At 39.7% G+C, this 19,151-nt stretch overlaps 2 protein-coding genes, 1 long non-coding RNA gene and 1 pseudogene across 4 annotated transcripts; 2 read left to right on the top strand and 2 right to left on the bottom strand.

Annotated features, from left to right (window-relative positions):
• Nucleotides 1-1,344: 1,344 nt before the first annotated feature.
• Nucleotides 1,345-3,141, top strand: LOC116263362 (uncharacterized). Its single transcript, XM_031643070.2, has 2 exons — nt 1,345-1,486; nt 2,448-3,141. The coding sequence occupies exon 2, from the start codon at nt 2,497-2,499 to the stop codon at nt 2,923-2,925; it is 429 nt and encodes a 142-aa protein (XP_031498930.1). The 5' UTR covers nt 1,345-1,486; nt 2,448-2,496; the 3' UTR covers nt 2,926-3,141.
• LOC116263363 (uncharacterized) lies at nt 1,345-18,384 on the top strand. 2 transcript variants are annotated; one of them, XM_050080315.1, is made up of 2 exons: nt 1,345-1,486; nt 17,691-18,384. In XM_050080315.1, the coding sequence occupies exon 2, from the start codon at nt 17,740-17,742 to the stop codon at nt 18,166-18,168; it is 429 nt and encodes a 142-aa protein (XP_049936272.1). In that variant the 5' UTR covers nt 1,345-1,486; nt 17,691-17,739; the 3' UTR covers nt 18,169-18,384. The 2 variants fall into 2 exon arrangements, with proteins under 2 accessions (XP_049936272.1, XP_031498931.1); XM_031643071.2 differs by lacking the exon at nt 1,345-1,486 and adding an exon at nt 16,492-16,720.
• On the bottom strand, nt 10,059-14,174 carry LOC116262636 (subtilisin-like protease SBT3.9; annotated as a pseudogene).
• Nucleotides 15,603-16,303, bottom strand: LOC126410493 (uncharacterized). The gene is made up of 2 exons (XR_007574557.1): nt 16,099-16,303; nt 15,603-16,018 (listed from the first exon to the last, which is right to left on the bottom strand). It is a non-coding gene; the product is annotated as an uncharacterized LOC126410493 (long non-coding RNA).
• Nucleotides 18,385-19,151: the final 767 nt, after the last annotated feature.

Raw genomic sequence — 19,151 nt, 5'->3', positions numbered from 1 at the left:
TATTAGTTAACATTATTTAGTTTAACAAATTCACTTCAGTGGTATGGCATTTAACACACAACGGTAAAACAACATAACAAACAATCTCCTCAGTTTGTTGTTGAAATTTGACTTGGCATTTATTTTGGAATAAATGCGCCTTTCTCGACCTCTAATTTCTTCGGCACGAATGGTGTTCAGAAAGAGCCCGATCTTTTACATAATTTAATTTCGAAAAAGTGTTTCCCATTTCTTACAACTTCGGAAAATGACTTTCCAGATTGCATTAAATTGAGAGCTTCTCATCACTAATAAAATATTACATCCCAACGGCTACATTTGTGGCACATGATTGAGATGCAATAATGTTCTAGTTTCAAAATTTACCCAAAGGGTATTTTTATATTTTACAAAAAAAGCATGTTCCGATTTGATTTATCATATTTTTGTCATTTATAGGACGCTAACATGCCACGTCCTATTAGATCCCTAGCAGAAAGATCTATTCTGTATTTACTATATATTTGCTAAAAGGAAATTAACAATTAAAAATAAGTTTTTAAATTTTTTATCATTTAAAACCACGCTCTTCTTAACAATTGAAAAAATATTTTTTTTTATAAGAAAAAGAGAAAGTTTGAACGCTTATTTGATAGTGGAAAATAGCCAAAATGCCCTTTACTTCCCAACTGCTCCTTTGAGAACTTTTGAATGAAAGCCGACAGCTTATAAGAAAAGAAAAATGATTTTTTTGTCCAGAACGATATCCTATCGGGACCCACCCTTTTCACTTTGGTCTCGGATACAAACCCGGACCGATCCGAGTCTCTCTCGAGTCAAGATCACAAGGGAACGATGGACCGGATTATGGCCAACGGTGCCGCGCCACGTTTTAAATTCCTAAAGTGCAAGCATTTCGTGTGCATCGTGACTTTATTAGCTATTTACACGCGCAAGTCTCTATCTTAGAACTATTCGCAAATTTGTCCCTATTAGTACTTAACCATTTCAAATTAGTTTTTTAGGATAAATTTTGTTAGTGAAAACAATTTTTTGGTATAAAGCGATAATATGCATATGGAAGAATAAATATGTTAACATGCGAGGTTGGTCATTTAGGTTGAATTTGGAACAAATTTCATTTGAATTTCGTTTTCATTTCAACCGCGTCGTCATCGTCTCCGCCATCGTTACCCCGCACCATCAGGGGAGCTCTTGGTGTATAAATATCCGATCTACCTCGCCCTTCGCCCCGTTGTGCGGATCGGCGGAGGAGGAGGAAGTGGTGGTGGTGGTACTCGTGGTGGCGACGACGACGACGACGACGACGCGGGGCGCGTGGCTGTTGGCATCTTCCTTTTCCTTCTTCTTCGTTTCCTTTGCGCTTTTCTCCTTTCCCCCTTCTTATAGGGCCCCTTTTCCTTGATTCCGTAAGACAAAGCTCTTTTTTCCCCCCTTTCTTTGCCGCTCTCAGGGATACAGGCCCGATCGGTCGCCGGAGAAACATGTGAGTTTTTGTTCTCTGTTTCTCACTCTCTTCGCAGCGTGCTTTCCTTTTTTTCTGTTCCTTTTCCTGAGCTTTTTTTGTCTAATCTATCTCGGATTGTGCGTTTTGTGGCTTCATTTTGTGGGTTTTGTGGGTCTGAATCTCGTCTAACGGAAGGTACTGGCTCTCTGCTTGAGCTGATCGCGTTTTTGTTTTCTGCGGGTTTTCGTGTGTTCTTCCTCCGTCTCTGTCGTACTCTGTGGATTATAGTTCGATTTGTGTTAGTAGTGCGGGGTTCTGCACATTTTTCAAACGTAGACATTTTCTGGATCTGCCTTATTTTTATGTTATCCAATTTTCTTTTCCTGGAGTTTTCTTCTCTCCGTATTTTTTTTCCCTTTTCTTACTGGGATTTTGTTCGGACTCTCTCTCTCTTTCTCTCTCTCTCTACCTACCTACCTACTACCTCGTGGATTGTCTAGATACCTTGGAGGACGAATTTTAGTGCGGACATGCCAGCTTGGGGCCGATAATCTGGTTCTTGTTTCGAGATCATATCACATAGTATGACTTCTGCGTTATTATTGAGGATTGGTGCTTCTCTTGGCGGTAGAATTTGCTGGACATCTCACTGCTTCTAATTTCCGTGCTTGGATAGATGAAATGGAGTTGGAACTAAGCCCGGATACAGAAGTGGGTGGAGAGGACATCATGGGCATTTGTGTTAGCCCCTGTTCCTGATTTATCAGTATCATCTTCCTATTTAAGCAAGAAATATTATACCACAAATATCTTTAATGCTTTTGCAGATTGTTTCCCGCCATTTGATGCCCCTTTCCTTTTGTGGTACCGTTCTTTCTTCGAAATGTTGTGTATAGTTCTTGACCAGAATTGCGTCTCCACTAGAGCGACTTCCATCTCTTTCAGTATCAGAGAACCTTGCTAGCATTTGACTTTGTTCTCTCTCTATTTTGACATGCAGAACAGAGGCCTTTTAACCTAAGGTGTATACAAAACCGAAGGCTGCAGAGATGGAGGTATTTGGCAAAATGGTTGCCGAGCCAACCAATGTTATTTTTCTGTCGAGTATTCTCAACCGTGAAGATGGTCAACAAAGTCACAAGTGTGATGTGCACTGTCAAAACGAACGTGTGTGTGGAAACATTTATCGGTGCAAACTAACAGGGATTACCCATATCTGTGATAAAAATTGTAATCAGAGAATTTTGTATGACAACCACAGCTCTCTTTGCAGAGTGAGTGGGCAGGTTTTCCCTCTTACACCGGCGGAACAGCAGGCTGTTAGGGGAGTCCGGAGGAAGCTCGAAGCAGAGAACTCTGAGGGATGTGCTTTTAAGCGCAGGCGTGATGTGCGTCTGCATCCTTCACCTTTTGAGAGGTCATTCTCTGCGGTTGCTCCAATTTGCAGCCAAAATGGGGATGGCATGGATATGAGCTAGTGACATAACGTTTTTCTTTTGGGTTGTTCGAGGTTTTGGGTACTGTGTAGAAGAACTTAAGGCGCCTCTTGAACTTGATAAGGTGGCGAAATTGTTATTATATATGATCTTAGGAGAGACGATCTCTTTCTTTCTTAGTCTTTTTAACTTCTGCTGAACCATTAGCAATGTAACTGTTGACAATCATATAATCTCGGGAATAAGCTGATTCTATTATATGGTTGTGTTTATTGTGGTGAAGTTTCAGGTTTTAATTTGCTTGGGTTATGTGTTATTTGGATCAGGATTGTTATTCTTTGACATCGTTCACTTTTTCTCTAACATCATCGGACTTGGAATACAATCTCTGCTTTATATATGTCGGGTTGTTGATTAAAGTTGAAGTGTGGAGTGGAACAAGAACACATTCAGTTGTTTATTTGATCGATGGGTTGTACTGTATTTACATATACTGTGCCTGGTTGTCTTTCAAACTGGGGTTGCAGGTTTTAACAACACAGGTGAAGCTTGATAAATATGATACGCCCGGTAGTGCTTTTGCCTCCCCTTTCTCTGAGATAGAGAATTTTGGGTTGCTATCATTGTTTTCTAGACCATTGTTCATGCTGCAATTGTTTTCTGAACTTGCATATTATTTTGCAGGAGTTTCAGACGTGTGCAAGACAGGAGAGTTTGAAAAATGATATTGTTATTTATTCTTTATTTTGATTATTGTTCTTCTATCATTTTATTTTACTCTGTGAGCCTGATTTTGTTTTTTCTTCTTCTGCAGAGAAGAGTGTTGCGGCTTTTCTGATTCTTACCATGTGCTGATGATAACTGTGCTTTCTTCAAGTTGGTGAAGATTGGTGATACCCTTCTTGGCAGGCACAGGACGCGCATTCACCTACCATTCGCATATTTTCCACGCCTGGTTGACTCCCTGCTTGCTGCTTTCTCAAGTCTTTGCTTAATGGACGAGACATTTTACGAGTGGCGGTTGACTCAAACACCTGTTCTTGTCAATGGCGTTTCGATTTTGTTGTACACGCCAATTCTCTTAAAAGATTTCTCTCTGTCAACTGGGGAATTCTTTCCCTTTTCATGTGGTACGCATGTGATGTTAATAATGCAGATTTTGCAGTTCCATGAATGCTATTACCCTTTCTTCTTTGTCCTTCTCTTTTTCTTTTTCCGTTTACGTTTTAACTGCTAAAATGATAAAGAAATCTACCACCTTGCTATTTTTCATGGTAGTGGAGGGTCCAGTCATCGACCTGTCCAAATGTCTGAGTTGGTTTGTCTAAAGGCCTCTAGCCCAGGTCAATTTTATTTTCAGATATTCTAAAGTTTTACCAGCTTATAATTTTCAAACCTGGTCCCCGGTCGTTTACCTAAGTGGGGTCCATGCAAACTTTACATAGTAATGGTCGATGAAGGATCATAAGCAACCAACATAGAGTTATACCACTGAAGGTTCTTCAGCCAAGACTCCATCCAGTTCCTACTTTCAAGAATCACCATCAAAGTGGAAATCCGCAGGATTGGGGAAATCCGCAGGATTGGGTTGAATCTGACTGAAAATGAAGAAGACAAGGAAGCCTGTTCAGTATGGAACACAGGGATAACCACTGCAGAGCCAAAACTCTAGTGGAGAACTTTGACCACTATGTTGTTTCTCTGACATCACCCTCAACCGCTCCCATCTACGGGATGGTCTAGAAGCTAAAGAGAAAAAATTCCTATAACCTGCGCCACAAATACGAGCCAATGTCGAAAATCTTCGAACATTGTACGTTTCTTGAATAGCCATCAGGCCAAAAGGACTAAGGAGAAGAGTTTGAAGATCAACAGGAGAAAAATCTCGTTCATCAACATTGACCATCACTTCACCATAAAGAGATTCTAGATCACAGAAGGAATCAGAAGAGAAGAGAAAAAGAGATTCTAGGTCACAGAAATCAGAAGAAAAAAGAACGTAGTACACAATAAAAAAAAAAAAGGAGTAGGGATAGGATATGGCCATGCATCCCGGTCGCTTCTTCAAGTCCCCGGTCAGGCCTTACGCAATGACAAAATGTTGGATGTGGTATGGCCATGGAAAAGGAGAAGCCACTTACTGTGGGAATATGTTCTTTCTTTTTACCTAAAAAAAGGTGTTTTTGTAATTTTGAAGGGTAATTTTTTAGATTTCACTTTTACCCTTACAAGTTACAAGTAGGCCTCTTCACTTTTACCCTTACAAGTAGGCCTCTTGGGGTCGGGCCGGGCCGGGCCGGGCCGGGCCTGTTTAGATTAAAAAATTATTTTTTAATTATTTTGTTTTAATAATATATATTTATTATTAATAAATATATTTGATATTTAAAAAATATTTTATAATTAAAAATTTATTTTTTCATTTTAAATGGGTTGGGCTCCAGCCGAGACCCAGGCTCACGGGCTGGCTTACAAGGGAGGAATATTGCATGTCAAGTATATGAGTATTTTGGTGATTTCTAGCTCATAATAACAGGGATTGCAAATAACCAGCTTAGATCAGAGTATTTTCAGGTGCGGTAGAAAATTTTCTCCTGTCAACCATCCTCTTATCAAATTTATGGGAAAGAAAAGTTTATTTACCCGCTTTTTTTTAAAATCGTATTGGTAAAAGGAGGCTCCTTTTTGTGAAATATTGGGGTTTTGATTCATTTCTTATTACTTAATTAGATTGATAACGAGTTGTTGAATTATTTTATACAGAAAGCTAACATGAGAAAGTAGATATTGATTTCTTGCCAGCATGAGGAACTCATTTTTTATTTTTTCCTAACAGATAAAAAAGTGGAGCCGAATGATTTGAACGTACGTAAACTTTTAACGTATATTATAACTCAAAACAAAAGTGTTTTGTACAGTGTTACAAGTGCTATCAAAGTTGGCCGATTGGAAACTAATCATTGGCAAACCCATTTAATTCAGTGGCCGATTCAAAAATGTCAACTTTTCTGTCATTAGCCAGTAGGGGTAGGTTATAAGCCAGGGTTGACTTCTCCAAACTTAAAAAGAACCTTGATATTGTGTAGGTAAGGCTGCACACGTCGACGTTGAGCATGAGCTTAGCCAGCTGGTATTTGACTGACTCAAAAAACTAGAACTCGAGCTCGGTTCAAACTTGTCTCGAGCTCCTTATAGCAAACTCAAGCTCGACTACAGAAAATCGAGATTGAATTCGACTAGTTTAACCCATTTAACTTGTTTAGTGTTAGCTCGTGTAAGCATTAACTCATGTGACTTGTGAAAATAATATATATTGAGGCAAAAAAGTCATTAAAAATAATGATAACATTGATATCAATAAGTAGGCTCATCAATTTGCCATTACAAAAACAAAAATGAAAAATATTGAAGTTTCTTGCAAAGGGACAAAGTGTATCGATTCTCACTTTATCGATTCTTAAGGTCGATGGTAAACTTACCTCTTACTTACATCATTTGTTATGTTTTCTAGCATGACACCGAATTAAGATGATCTCTACATGGTGCATGCAAAATGAATTAATCTTAATCTTAAAGTGATTATGAAGTTAGGATGAAAAATGCAAGGATGGATACTGATAAACATTTGCTGAAGAAGATTTAGGGTTCAATGATGGCCTCTAAATGGGCAAGAGATGGCTTGTTCAACAATGTAATAGCTTGATCAATCTTCCCAAACTTTTCGAGGACAACTAAAACTTTCAAATACGTTGTCTAGTTTGAGGCAGGATGAGAATATAAGGCATTATGCAAAGTAATTAAAGTTACAAAACAAGATTTTCACTACAAAAGGGAGGTTATTATTATTAAAAATAACATTGTGGTCTACAAGGGAATGACATCTATGTAGGTAAAGAAGTCAAGAAAAATAATAATGGCATTGTTATCAACAAGGAGGGTCGTCAATTTGACACTGCAAAAAAAAAAGATTAGTTGAAAGTATCTCTTGGACTTTTCAAATGTCTTTAAGTTTGATTATGCGAAATATTTAACATTATCAAATAGGACCTTCCCAACAAAAGGAAAGTCATTATTGTTAACGATCATATTATGATCCACAAGGAAATTATATCCATGAAGGTAAAGACACTAAATAAAATAATAATAGTGTTGTTATTAACAAGGGGGCGTTGACTTGGGATTTGCAAAGAAAAAAAAAGTGAAATCTCTAGAGATTATGATAAACAAAGAGTATAAATATCAAATTTCATCCCATCGATCTTTAAGGTCGATGGTGGCCTTCCATGGTGAAAAACTACATTAAATCTCCTGCTTTTGTTATTCTTTAAGCAACATTCATGTGTACAGTAGATGGGATTTTTTTTTAATGTTTTTAAAGTAGAAAAGGGAACAAGTCACTAATGAAGGTGAAATTTCAACAAAACCGTGCGGATGACTTGTGCTCTTAGATTACAGGTGACCAACGAACATTGAGTGAATATATGCAAAGTGCAGAAATGTAAGAGCCAGAGATCCACCACCCAGTAAGAATTGCAACTGTCCAGGCGATCTAGGTTTGACCGGCCATGGTTTCATGGTGGTTGTTTTGGGGTTTACACTAGCCTTTTTTTTGTCTTTTATGGGTGTATATGAGAAAAAATCTAATGGAGGCTGATAGGATTGAAGTTTTCTTTATTATTTTCAATTAAATAAATGTCATACATTAGATAATTGATTAGATCTTCTAAGTAGTGAACTATGATATCTATTTTTATTTCATCTATGTTTTGACTTCAGGCAGCATCAGGGTATATTCTGTCAGATTAATTTTTCCTGCATATGAGAAAAACAGGCTTTTAATTTTTCCAAATTGTCTGGTCTCATACTGTCGGGTTCTTATTTAGTTCATAAGTTTTACGCCTTTGGATAGTTTTCTATAAGAATTCTAATTGGTTTGATAATTATTCACAGAGGCAAAGATTAATTTAAGTATACTACAAATTCATGACTACAATTTCCATTTTAATTTCTTTGATTGCTGTTTATACATTACCTTTGTGTTTTACTTGAATAACCGTGGCAACCATGAACAGCCCAAAAGGAAAAGGCCTGATCCATTTTGGTGGAAAAGGTAACCGCTCACATTTTGAATTATTTATTTCTTATTTTGTTTAATCATATAAAATTGTCACTAATAATACAACCGTAGCCAAAAAGAGAGTGTGTGTGCGTTCTAGCTAGGAAGAGTGTTTATACATACATATACATATTATATAACCTTCTAGCAAGTCTATGATGACTGAGCCTATTTTCGATTCTATTAAACATTTAACGAACATTCGAAGAAAGAAATACACAATAAATGCCGTCTTTAGGGTAAGTTAGAACATAGTTTCCCATATGTACACCATTTCACTTTATTAAAAATGCATTCCATGATAAATAGAGATACCATAGTATTCTTACTGATTATATATGTATACATAATCTCCATTCCATGAGAATGAATTCTAGAGAGAGAGAGAGAGAGAGAGACTAATTGGGTTGCATGTCACATGCCACGAGACATTGAAAATGAGGCGGGGGAGTGAGAGTAGGGCTTCTGGTGGGTCCAAGAGTTAGAGGCTGGCACACAAAGCAGAAGAAGAAAGGGGCCATCAGAAATAACACGAGGGCTTAGCTTTGTGAAGTGGGCGTGGTGCCCCACTTCCCTCCTCCTTTTGCTTTCTGGCCGTCTCTTTCCCCTATATTTATTGGGCAGCAGATATGCTGAAGTCCTGGAAACCCTCATGGCCTTCTATGCCCCAACTGGTTTTAGTTCCACATATGGATTTGAGTGGTCACTTGATGAGAAAATAAGAAAATTGCCATGGCTGCACCAACGCCTACTTGTCCCCTTTCTGGTTTATCTGCTTTGAAAAAACTGCCGATGTTCGTAGTAGGCTCAATTTTGTTATTCTGGCAGTTCCTTTTCTGCACAGAGCTTCCAGCATAGTGGGAAAAATCTTTGATCAACTGTGCCTATTCCTAAGCAGCCTATTGAGAATATTTTCGAGGAAGATGAGCGTGGCATTTGCAGGTCCTTGTCTATAAAGTTCCTGACGAGGAAAATTAGAGAACCAGGTGCGGATGAGCCCGATAAACCATCAGGTATGCAGGGAACCTTTGTGAAGTTGTAAATCTGCCCTGTTTAGTGGCAATTTGACAATTGTAAAGGCTTACTTTCAAGTAGCAAATTCATTGGCTTTTCTAGCGATGTATCTGGGTGCTTCAAAGAATAATGAAGATTTTGACTGGAACTGCACTAATTACTGCTGCCGAGCTTCTGTCTTGCTTCCTCTATATCATATGAGTAAGTGTGAATCAATTCAAACATAAAACCTACCAATGCATGTCCTGCTTCTCCATAATCTGAACAATAATATCAGGTTAATTTCTTCTCTTGTTTATTTTGCAAAAGGCCACGCCTCATCAAGCGTCACACTTTTGCAAGGCACGATCAACTTATTAATTTACTCTACAAAGCAAGCACGACCTATTGCTCCCTTTGAATATAATAAATACAAATATCATCTAACATTCTCTTCCTTGATTAATTATTGGGATAAGGTAAATAAGTGTCCAAGTTTGATATTTTCTCTACGTCATCCAATGGTTGGAACATTTCATCTACAGTGCGCTCGTTACAATTGCCGTTCATTGTATTTTGGGGTATAAGCCACTTGATATGTAATTAAATTCATACTGCGAAAAGGCTTCCTTTTTCACTTTCTTTCTAGAAAGGCTTGGTCAATGTCTGGCTATCTTTGACGTCTCCCTTCTAATCGCAGTATGAATTTAATTACATATCAAGTGGCTTATACCCTAAAATACAATGAACGGCAATTGTGACGAGCGCACTGTCGATGAAATGTTCCAACCATTAGATGACGTAGAGAAAATATCAAACTTGGACACTTATTTGCCTTATTCCAATAATTAATCAAGGAAGAGAATGTTAGATGATATTTGTATTTATTATATTCAAAGGGAGCAATAGGTCGTGCTTGCTTTGTAGAGTAAATTAATAAGTTGATCGTGCCTTGCAAAAGTGTGACGCTTGATGAGGCGTGGCCTTTTGCAAAATAAACAAGAGAAGAAATTAACCTGATATTATTGTTCAGATTATGGAGAAGCAGGACATGCATTGGTAGGTTTTATGTTTGAATTGATTCACACTTACTCATATGATATACAGGAAACAAGACAGAAGCTCGGCAGCAGTAATTAGTGCAGTTCCAGTCAAAAGGGTCAGCAATCTTCCGAGGACCTCCTTCTGCTGTGATGGGCTCGCCATATCCATTGGTTACTGAGGCTGCAGTGAGATGTCCATTAGTGACACTAAATATTAGTAAAGGTAGCAAGACCCAGAAACGGATACAGAGCAAGAGACTGTTGTTTAGAGGTGATCGATCATATATATATACTTGAAGATAATGTACCTGTAGTGACAATGGCAGACTTTATGGCTGCAGGACTCCAGTGGGGATGTAGGGATTTGAGCAATGCTGCTACTCCTGAGACATGAGGGCACGCCATGGACGTTCCAGAGGCGAAGAAATATGGAATGGAGTTTGACCATGCAGCTAAGATGTTGACTCCTGGTGCAGCTATATCAGGCTGAAGCAATAAAATTTGCAGCATATTGTTTTAGGAACATCGAAGACCATGGGCTTTCCTTGTCGAAAAGAAGTGGAAAACAAAACAAAAAAGTTAGTAACAGTTGGGCATCCGAATATACCTTTAAGACATCAAGTGACAGGGAGTTAGGTCCTCTCGAGGAGAAGTAAGCAACCTTTGGGGAGGCCACCTTTCCAATGGTGTCACGCGTTCGACTGATCCTTGCTTTTGGGAGTCTGCAATACATTCCGCATGTAATGAAAAGGCAACTCATTTGGACGCCATCGCTGTTCATTCAAGGCATGTCACATGTTCACACTTGAATGGATTCAAACACCCTCACCTTGTAGCCCTGATGTAGGCAAGGATTTCAGTGCCAATTTCATAGTCCACTTGAACGCAAGAGATAGGGCCGCATTGATCAAAGAGGTTGGTTGTGTGCATTGCGAAGATGATACCAGCTCCACCTGCTTCGGACACGGTGGCTACTGCTTTCGAGTATTGGTTTCTTGGATCTTTTGCATCTGTGAAGCAAAGGACTACTTTCCCCTTTGCTAGTGAGGAATTCAGAGATCCTGGATCGCAACTGAGAAAAGGACAAAAACAAAAAATAAGCACTAATCACAAACATAGTTTTCAAGAACGAAGAACCAGATTGATTCTATATATGTTTTTAATTTGTTCGCTAAAAATTCTGTAGAAGTGAAAATTACTTATCCGGAACTTAACTTCTCCCTACCTTAGAGATGTCAGGATATCGATTCCCTCAAAGAAAAATTCACTTGAAAAGGAAAAGTAGGAGAAACTTTTCTTGTATCGAGCGGCTCCATCTAATACACAGAAATAAATTAATGTTACCTCTCGCTAGAGATGGTACTGTTGCTGGCGATATCACCAGCAAAGACTAAGTCATTGAATCGATCATCCTCTCCTCCAAGGTAAATCGATTGCCCCTGCACCAGATAAAAGATTCAATTATCATCATATTTATATTGCATTAAAAAGCACTAAGCCGCTAAGTATTTCCAAGTGTTTTCACAAGGAGAGATTCCCACTAACTAACAGGAACTTTTTAGATCGAGTTAAAGTTTTCAGAACTTACTGTGAGTGTGCGGTTGTCGCCCAAGGTGATGGCAGTAGGTAAGGAGCGATCTATGGTGCTTGCTGCCACAGTCATGATCCATGGTGCTCCATCCGTGACCTTCTGCGGGAAAGGACCGGCATTGCCGCCGGAGCAAACAACCATGATCCCTCTAGCCACTGCGTGGAACGCACCGATGGACCAATCGTTCTGGTTGTCCAAGTAGCCAGGCTGAGGAGGTTGGTCCTTGCCCACAGAGACGGAGATGATGTGAACGCCGTCGCGGATTGCGCTGTCGAAGGCTGCCAACATGTCGGCCGCGTCGCAGACACCTTGTTGTGTCCAGCAGGCCTTGTAGATGGCCAAGCGAGCTCGAGGGGCGCCCCCTCTGGCCAGCCCCAAACCTAAGCCGCCGAAGCTTGCATTGCGCACAAAGGAGCCGGCCGCAGTTGAGGCCGTGTGCGTCCCGCGCCCGTTTGCATCTCTTGGAGATAGGTACTCTCCATCACTTCCAAGCGACGGTGGCACACCCCCATGTTGGGCAAATAGTCCCTTGGCAAAGAACCTGGCACCAACAATCTTGTTGTTGCAGTTTGAAGTGTTGAAGAGCTCTCCTCCCTCGCATCTGCCTCTCCATCTTGATGGAACCGCACCTAATCCTTCATCATTGAAGCTTTGTGACTCTGGCCAGATCCCTAATTAAGTGGTTGGCACAACCAGATCAGTCAAAACTGACACTAAGAGTGCGTTTGATTCCCCTTAACTTTGGATTTCCAATCCACTCTTTGATATAAAAAGTGTGAATTTGAAATTGGATTTTGGTAGGGGGTTTGGATTTGAAAACCACAGATTTCAAATCTGCAGTGATCTGAGATATCCACGGATCTTAGATCCACGGTAATCAAACGCAAACTATAATGCATAGAAATGTGGAGGTGAGATGAGTTCGCTAGCACAGGTCAAGACTGAGGTTATAAATGGGCCTGAATTGATTTGAGATTTTTGTCACTCTTGATGTATTAAATTGAATTCAATATTGAACTTTAAGCGAGAGGATTATCCTACCACTCGGATGAGCACAGAAGTCCCCGCTCCCCCCTCTTCGATAGTGTCAAGCAGCAAAATCACTATAATGCATGTCTTTATAGCACTTTTTTTCTAAGGCATTAATTTATGATTAAGCAAGCAATTTCATTATTAGGTTTAGAAACAAGCATTCATGCATGATCACACCATGTTTTACGTTACTTTCGAATAATGCATGTATTTAGAAAACATGAGTACAAAGAACAAATGCTAATGTATTTCATTCCAAACTCCCAAGAAAATGTTGTAGACGCATAGAGGACTTGCTTTTTTGACTTACCGGAGTCTATGACTCCAATTATGACGCCGTCTCCATAGTTGACGGTAGAAAGGAGTGAGTCGGGAGTTCCAGGACGAAGCCCCAGATAGTCCCAGCTTCTTGTTGTGTGCAGCTTGTGGGTTTGGCTGGGTATCACGTGAACAACTTCCGGAAGCTCTGCAAGATTTACAATTGAATGATGTGAATTCATAAACTGTAGCTAGGGTTTTTGAATCCATGCTTTTTAGCATACAAGGTGGATTTAAGATCCACGTCGTAGAAATCCTCAGTTTGTTTAAAATGTAAACTAAGAGTCCTGTGAAGTACATCTTTTAATGCAACCTCAGATTTAAGATCTGATCAAATGCGACCTTAAAGTATGGGGTTTTCATGATCATCATGTTTGGGTGTTCAAATATACAAAAACGACACTCTGGTGGAGCAAATTATTCGATCTTTTGACTCACTTTGCAGAAGTTTTCTTTAGCATCTGCACCATTAGTTTTTGAAGACCAAGGGTCAGTACTCTACATATATCATGAGAATGTCACTGTAGTGCCTGAAGGAGACGAGCCACCACTTGCTTTCGGAATTAATGGCAGGAATAGTGTTGTGTGTGTATCCATGAAATTTGATAATAATAATAATAATAATTGACAGGAGTCTGGTCGATGTAATAATGATAAAAAGTTGGATAATTTTCTTTAGAAGCTGCTCTTAATTGTTTTATTATGCTTGCAACCGCAATATAATTTGTACCAGCAACAACCCTTGCCTGTGATTCAGTAAGCCTTGCAGCAAAACCAGAAAACTCAGGCTTGTAACTGTATAAGATTGAATCCAATGCTTCTTTCTTGCTGCCCATTAAGCGATGGTCATTTGTGAAGTTTCATCTTAACCAATCAAAAACAAGGAAAGGAAGCAAGAACAAAATTTCCTTTTATACTTGAAAGCATATATACATATATACATGTGTGTGTACCTTCCAGAAATTGTAGTTAGTAAGTCATGGTGTGAATTCAAACGACTTGGGGATCTTCTTGTTGCCTCTCTCCCAAATACACGATGTACACCTGAATTATTCAAAAGAAGAAGAAAGCCATGGCCCATGAACTCAACTAATCCTCATCAGCGGAGGCGCTTTTGAAACTAAACCTGCGAAGATAACTTATATTTCAACATTGCATCAGGTCGAGGCACTCTCTCCTCTGCTTTCCGCTTCTGCATGTATTCCTAAACAGAGAAACAGGACGACGCAAAGAGAAAGCCCGACGATCAAGTTCCAACGTGAGGAAGCCATGTCTGGAGCTCGAGGCCAAGTGGGAGTTGGGAGGAACATCCATTTATACTGATAGTCCTTGTGGTCGGAGCTCCTTTTTTTTCTTTATTTTTTTCCATTTCAAACTCAATCGGTCGTGCCTGGAAACGCAAGGAAAGGTCATCCCATGTAATTCATTATTTCATAAACTACGTATTCTTTTAAAATAGATATGTCCAAATTAATCATAATCTGGATCCCCCTCATTTTCTTTTAAATTTAACATATAAATTTTAAAAACTTTTATGTGTTCTACATAAAAATTTTGCAAAGTACTTTTGACCTTGTCAAAATTTTAAAATTACTTACTCTGCCCTTCGATGCACCTGGTTTCTTATATTTTTCAAAAAAGCATGTTTCCGATTTGTTTATCATATTTTTTTGTCATTTATAGGACGCTAACAAGCCACGTCCTATTAGATCCCTAGCAGAAAGATCTATTCTGTATTTACTATATATTTGCTAAAAGGAAATTAACAATTAAAATAAGTGTTTAAATTTTTTATCATTTAAAACCACGCTCTTCTTAACAATTGAAAAAATATTTTTTTTTCTAAAGAAAAAGAGAAAGTTTGAACGCTTATTTGATAGTGGAAAATAGCCAAAATGCCCTTACTACCCAACTGCTCCTTTGAGAACTTTTGAATGAAAGCCAACAGCTTATAAGAAAAGAAAAATGATTATTTTGTCCAAGCACGAGATCGTATCGGGACCCACCCTGTTTTTACTTTGGTCTCGGATACAAACCCGGACCGATCCGAGTCCCTCTCGAGTCAAGATCACAAGGGAACGATGGACCGGATTATGGCCAACGGTGCCGCGCCACGTTTTAAATTCCTAAAGTGCAAACATTTCGTGTGCATCGTGACTTTATGAGCTAGTTACACTCGCAGGTCTCTATCTTAGAGATATTCGCAAATTTGTCCTTACTAGTACTTAACCATTTCAAATTAGTTTTTTAGGATAAATTTTGTTAGTGAAAACAATTTTTTGGTATAAAGCGATAATATGCATATGGAAGAATAAATATGTTAACAGATTGTCTATTTTTGTATTCTAACAACTTGAACTCATCAAACTTATTAAAATAATGATTGAAAATTATACTAAATTGTTAAAATGTGAGGAATGTGACCACAAATTAGGAGAATTCACCTTCCATGGATTGATAGGGACATGTACTATTAATTTTTGTTTTTGCGTTTTTATTAGTTATTTTAAATAGAAAAACTTGTTTTTTTGAAACATGATTCAATTAAAAGCTAAAACTGCTAGCGATTCCTTAATTAGAAATTTAGAATCTAAAAAACAAATTCATTTTAAAAGTGCAAATGTGATGAATCAATTAGATATTGACAATTAATTTGGGATGGAAATGACATTTTCTTGTAAATCGGGGGTTGCGTTTGAAACAACTCAAGTGGGAATGGAGGGGGCAGCTAGGGCTGCACACGAGCCGAGTCGAGCCCGAGCTTGCCCAGCTCGAGCTCGACTCGACTCAAAGAGCTCGAGCTCGAATAATATCCAGCAGCGTCTTGCCCATTGCAACTTACTAACTGACCTAAAAATGACTTCTGAGAATAAGCAAAAATAAACCAACTGAACAAGGACCTCTAAGAATAAGCAGAAAAACAACACATTTGCTCACGCCTTGCCCTGTGCCCATCTTCTTCTCTATCTTGGCCAGCATTTCGCGGAGAGCACCGGCCACGTCCTCCATTTCCTTAAGCCTTCTCTTCATCTGACCCAATTCCTAAACAAAGAAAAATCTAATTTCAACTGTGTTGTGAATCGGTGTTAAAAATCGCAAATGAAAGAAACCCTAGCTCTAACCTTGGAAAATGAAGTCTCGTCGTCTGCAGCTCCGACCATATCAGCGTCCATCTCGCCCTCCTCTTGCACGCCGTCCTCTTTGTAGACCCCATTTTGCCCCGACCTGCCTCTGCTTCAGCCTTCAGAAGAGAGATTGAGAGAGAGAGAGCGAGAGAGAGAGAAGTTGGGGAATTAGAAAGGGCGTAGGTGAACGACGAGCGTAAGGTCCCGCGTTAGCCGTTAGGTTGGTCATTTAGGTTGAATTTGGAACGCATTTCATTTGAATTTCATTTTCATTTCAACCGCGTCGTCATCGTCTCCGCCATCGTTACCCCGCACCATCCGGGGAGCTCTTGGTGTATAAATATCCGATCTACCTCGCCCTTCGCCCCGTTGTGCGGATCGGCGGAGGAGGAGGAAGTGGTGGTGGCGGTACTCGTGGTGGCGACGACGACGACGACGACGCGGGGCGCGTGGCTGTTGGCATCTTCCTTTTCCTTCTTCTTCGTTTCCTTTGCGCTTTTCTCCTTTCCCCCTTCTTATAGGGCCCCTTTTCCTTGATTCCGTAAGACAAAGCTCTTTTCCCCCCCCCTTTCTTTGCCGCTCTCAGGGATACAGGCCCGATCGGTCGCCGGAGAAACATGTGAGTTTTTGTTCTCTGTTTCTCACTCTCCTCGCAGCGTGCTTTCCTTTTTTTCTGTTCCTTTTCCTGAGCTTTTTTTGTCTAATCTATCTCGGATTGTGCGTTTTATGGCTTCATTTTGTGGGTCTGAATCTCGTCTAACGGAAGGTACTGGCTCTGGCTTGTCGTTCTAGCTGCTTGAGCTGATCGCGTTTTTGTTTTCTGCGGGTTTTCGTGTGTTCTTCCTCCGTCTCTGTCGTACTCTGTGGATTATAGTTCGATTTGTGTTAGTAGTGCGGGGTTCTGCACATTTTTCAAACGTAGACATTTTCTGGATCTAGGGATCTGCCTTATTTTTATGTTATCCAATTTTCTTTTCCTGGAGTTTTCTTCCCTCCGTATTTTTTTTCCCTTTTCTTACTGGGATTTTGTTCGGACTCTCTCTCTCTCTCTACCTACCTACCTACCTACCTACCTCGTGGATTGTCTAGATACCTTGGAGGACGAATTTTAGTGCGGACATGCCAGCTTGGGGCCGATAATCTGGTTCTTGTTTCGAGATCATATCACATAGTATGACTTCTGCGTTATTATTGAGGATTGGTGCTTCTCTTGGCGGTAGAATTTGCTGGACATCTCACTGCTTCTAATTTCCGTGCTTGGATAGATGAAATGGAGTTGGAACTAAGCCCGGATACAGAAGTGGGTGGAGAGGACATCATGGGCATTTGTGTTAGCCCCTGTTCCTGATTTATCAGTATCATCTTCCTATTTAAGCAAGAAATATTATACCACAAATATCTTTAATGCTTTTGCAGATTGTTTCCCGCCATTTGATGCCCCTTTCCTTTTGTACCACCGTTCTTTCTTCGAAATGTTGTGTAGAGTTCTTGACCAGAATTGCGTCTCCACTAGAGCGACTTCCATCTCTTTCAGTATCAGAGAACCTTGCTAGCATTTGACTTTGTTCTCTCTCTATTTTGACATGCAGAACAGAGGCCTTTTAACCTAAGGTGTATACAAAACCGAAGGCTGCAGAGATGGAGGTATTTGGCAAAATGGTTGCCGAGCCAACCAATGTTATTTTTCTGTCGAGTATTCTCAACCGTGAAGATGGTCAACAAAGTCACAAGTGTGATGTGCACTGTCAAAACGAACGTGTGTGTGGAAACATTTATCGGTGCAAACTAACAGGGATTACCCATATCTGTGATAAAAATTGTAATCAGAGAATTTTGTATGACAACCACAGCTCTCTTTGCAGAGTGAGTGGGCAGGTTTTCCCTCTTACACCGGCGGAACAGCAGGCTGTTAGGGGAGTCCGGAGGAAGCTCGAAGCAGAGAACTCTGAGGGATGTGCTTTTAAGCGCAGGCGTGATGTGCGTCTGCATCCTTCACCTTTTGAGAGGTCATTCTCTGCGGTTGCTCCAATTTGCAGCCAAAATGGGGATGGCATGGATATGAGCTAGTGACATAACGTTTTTCTTTTGGGTTGTTCGAGGTTTTGGGTACTGTGTAGAAGAACTTAAGGCGCCTCTTGAACTTGGTAAGGTGGCGAAATTGTTATTATATATGATCTTAGGAGAGACGATCTCTTTCTTTCTTAGTCTTTTTAACTTCTGCTGAACCATTAGCAATGTAACTGTTGACAATCATATAATCTCGGGAATAAGCTGATTCTATTATATTGTTGTGTTTATTGTGGTGAAGTTTCAGGTTTTTAATTTGCTTGGGTTATGATTGCTTGTGTTATTTGGATCAGGATTGTTATTCTTTGACATCGTTCACTTTTTCTCTAACATCATCGGACTTGGAATACAATCTCTGCTTTATATATGTCGGGTTGTTGATTAAAGTTGAAGTGTGGAGTGGAACAAGAACACATTCAGTTGTTTATTTGATCGATGGATTGTACTGTATTTATATTTACTGTGCCTGGTTGTCTTTCAAACTGGGGTTGCAGGTTTTAACAACACAGGTGAAGCTTGATAAATATGATACGCCCGGTAGTGCTTTTGCCTCCCCTTTCTCTGAGATGGAGAATTTTGGGTTGCTATCATTGTTTTCTAGACCATTGTTCATGCTGCAATTGTTTTCTGAACTTGCATATTATTTTGCAGGAGTTTCAGACGTGTGCAAGACAGGAGAGTTTGAAAAATGATATTGTTATTTATTCTTTATTTTGATTATTGTTCTTCTATCATTTTATTTTACTCTGTGAGCCTGATTTTGTTTTTTCTTCTTTTGCAGAGAAGAGTGTTGCGGCTTTTCTGATTCTTACCATGTGCTGATGATAACTGTGCTTTCTTCAAGTTGGTGAAGATTGGTGATACCCTTCTTGGCTGGCACAGGACGCGCATTCACCTACCATTCGCATATTTTCCATGCCTGGTTGACTCCCTGCTTGCTGCTTTCTCAAGGCTTTGCTTAATAGACGAGACATTTTACGACT

The sequence above is a fragment of the Nymphaea colorata genome, chromosome 10, assembly GCF_008831285.2.
Source record: "Nymphaea colorata isolate Beijing-Zhang1983 chromosome 10, ASM883128v2, whole genome shotgun sequence".
Taxonomy (NCBI): domain Eukaryota; kingdom Viridiplantae; phylum Streptophyta; class Magnoliopsida; order Nymphaeales; family Nymphaeaceae; genus Nymphaea; species Nymphaea colorata.
This window is presented reverse-complemented; position numbering and strand designations above follow the sequence as displayed.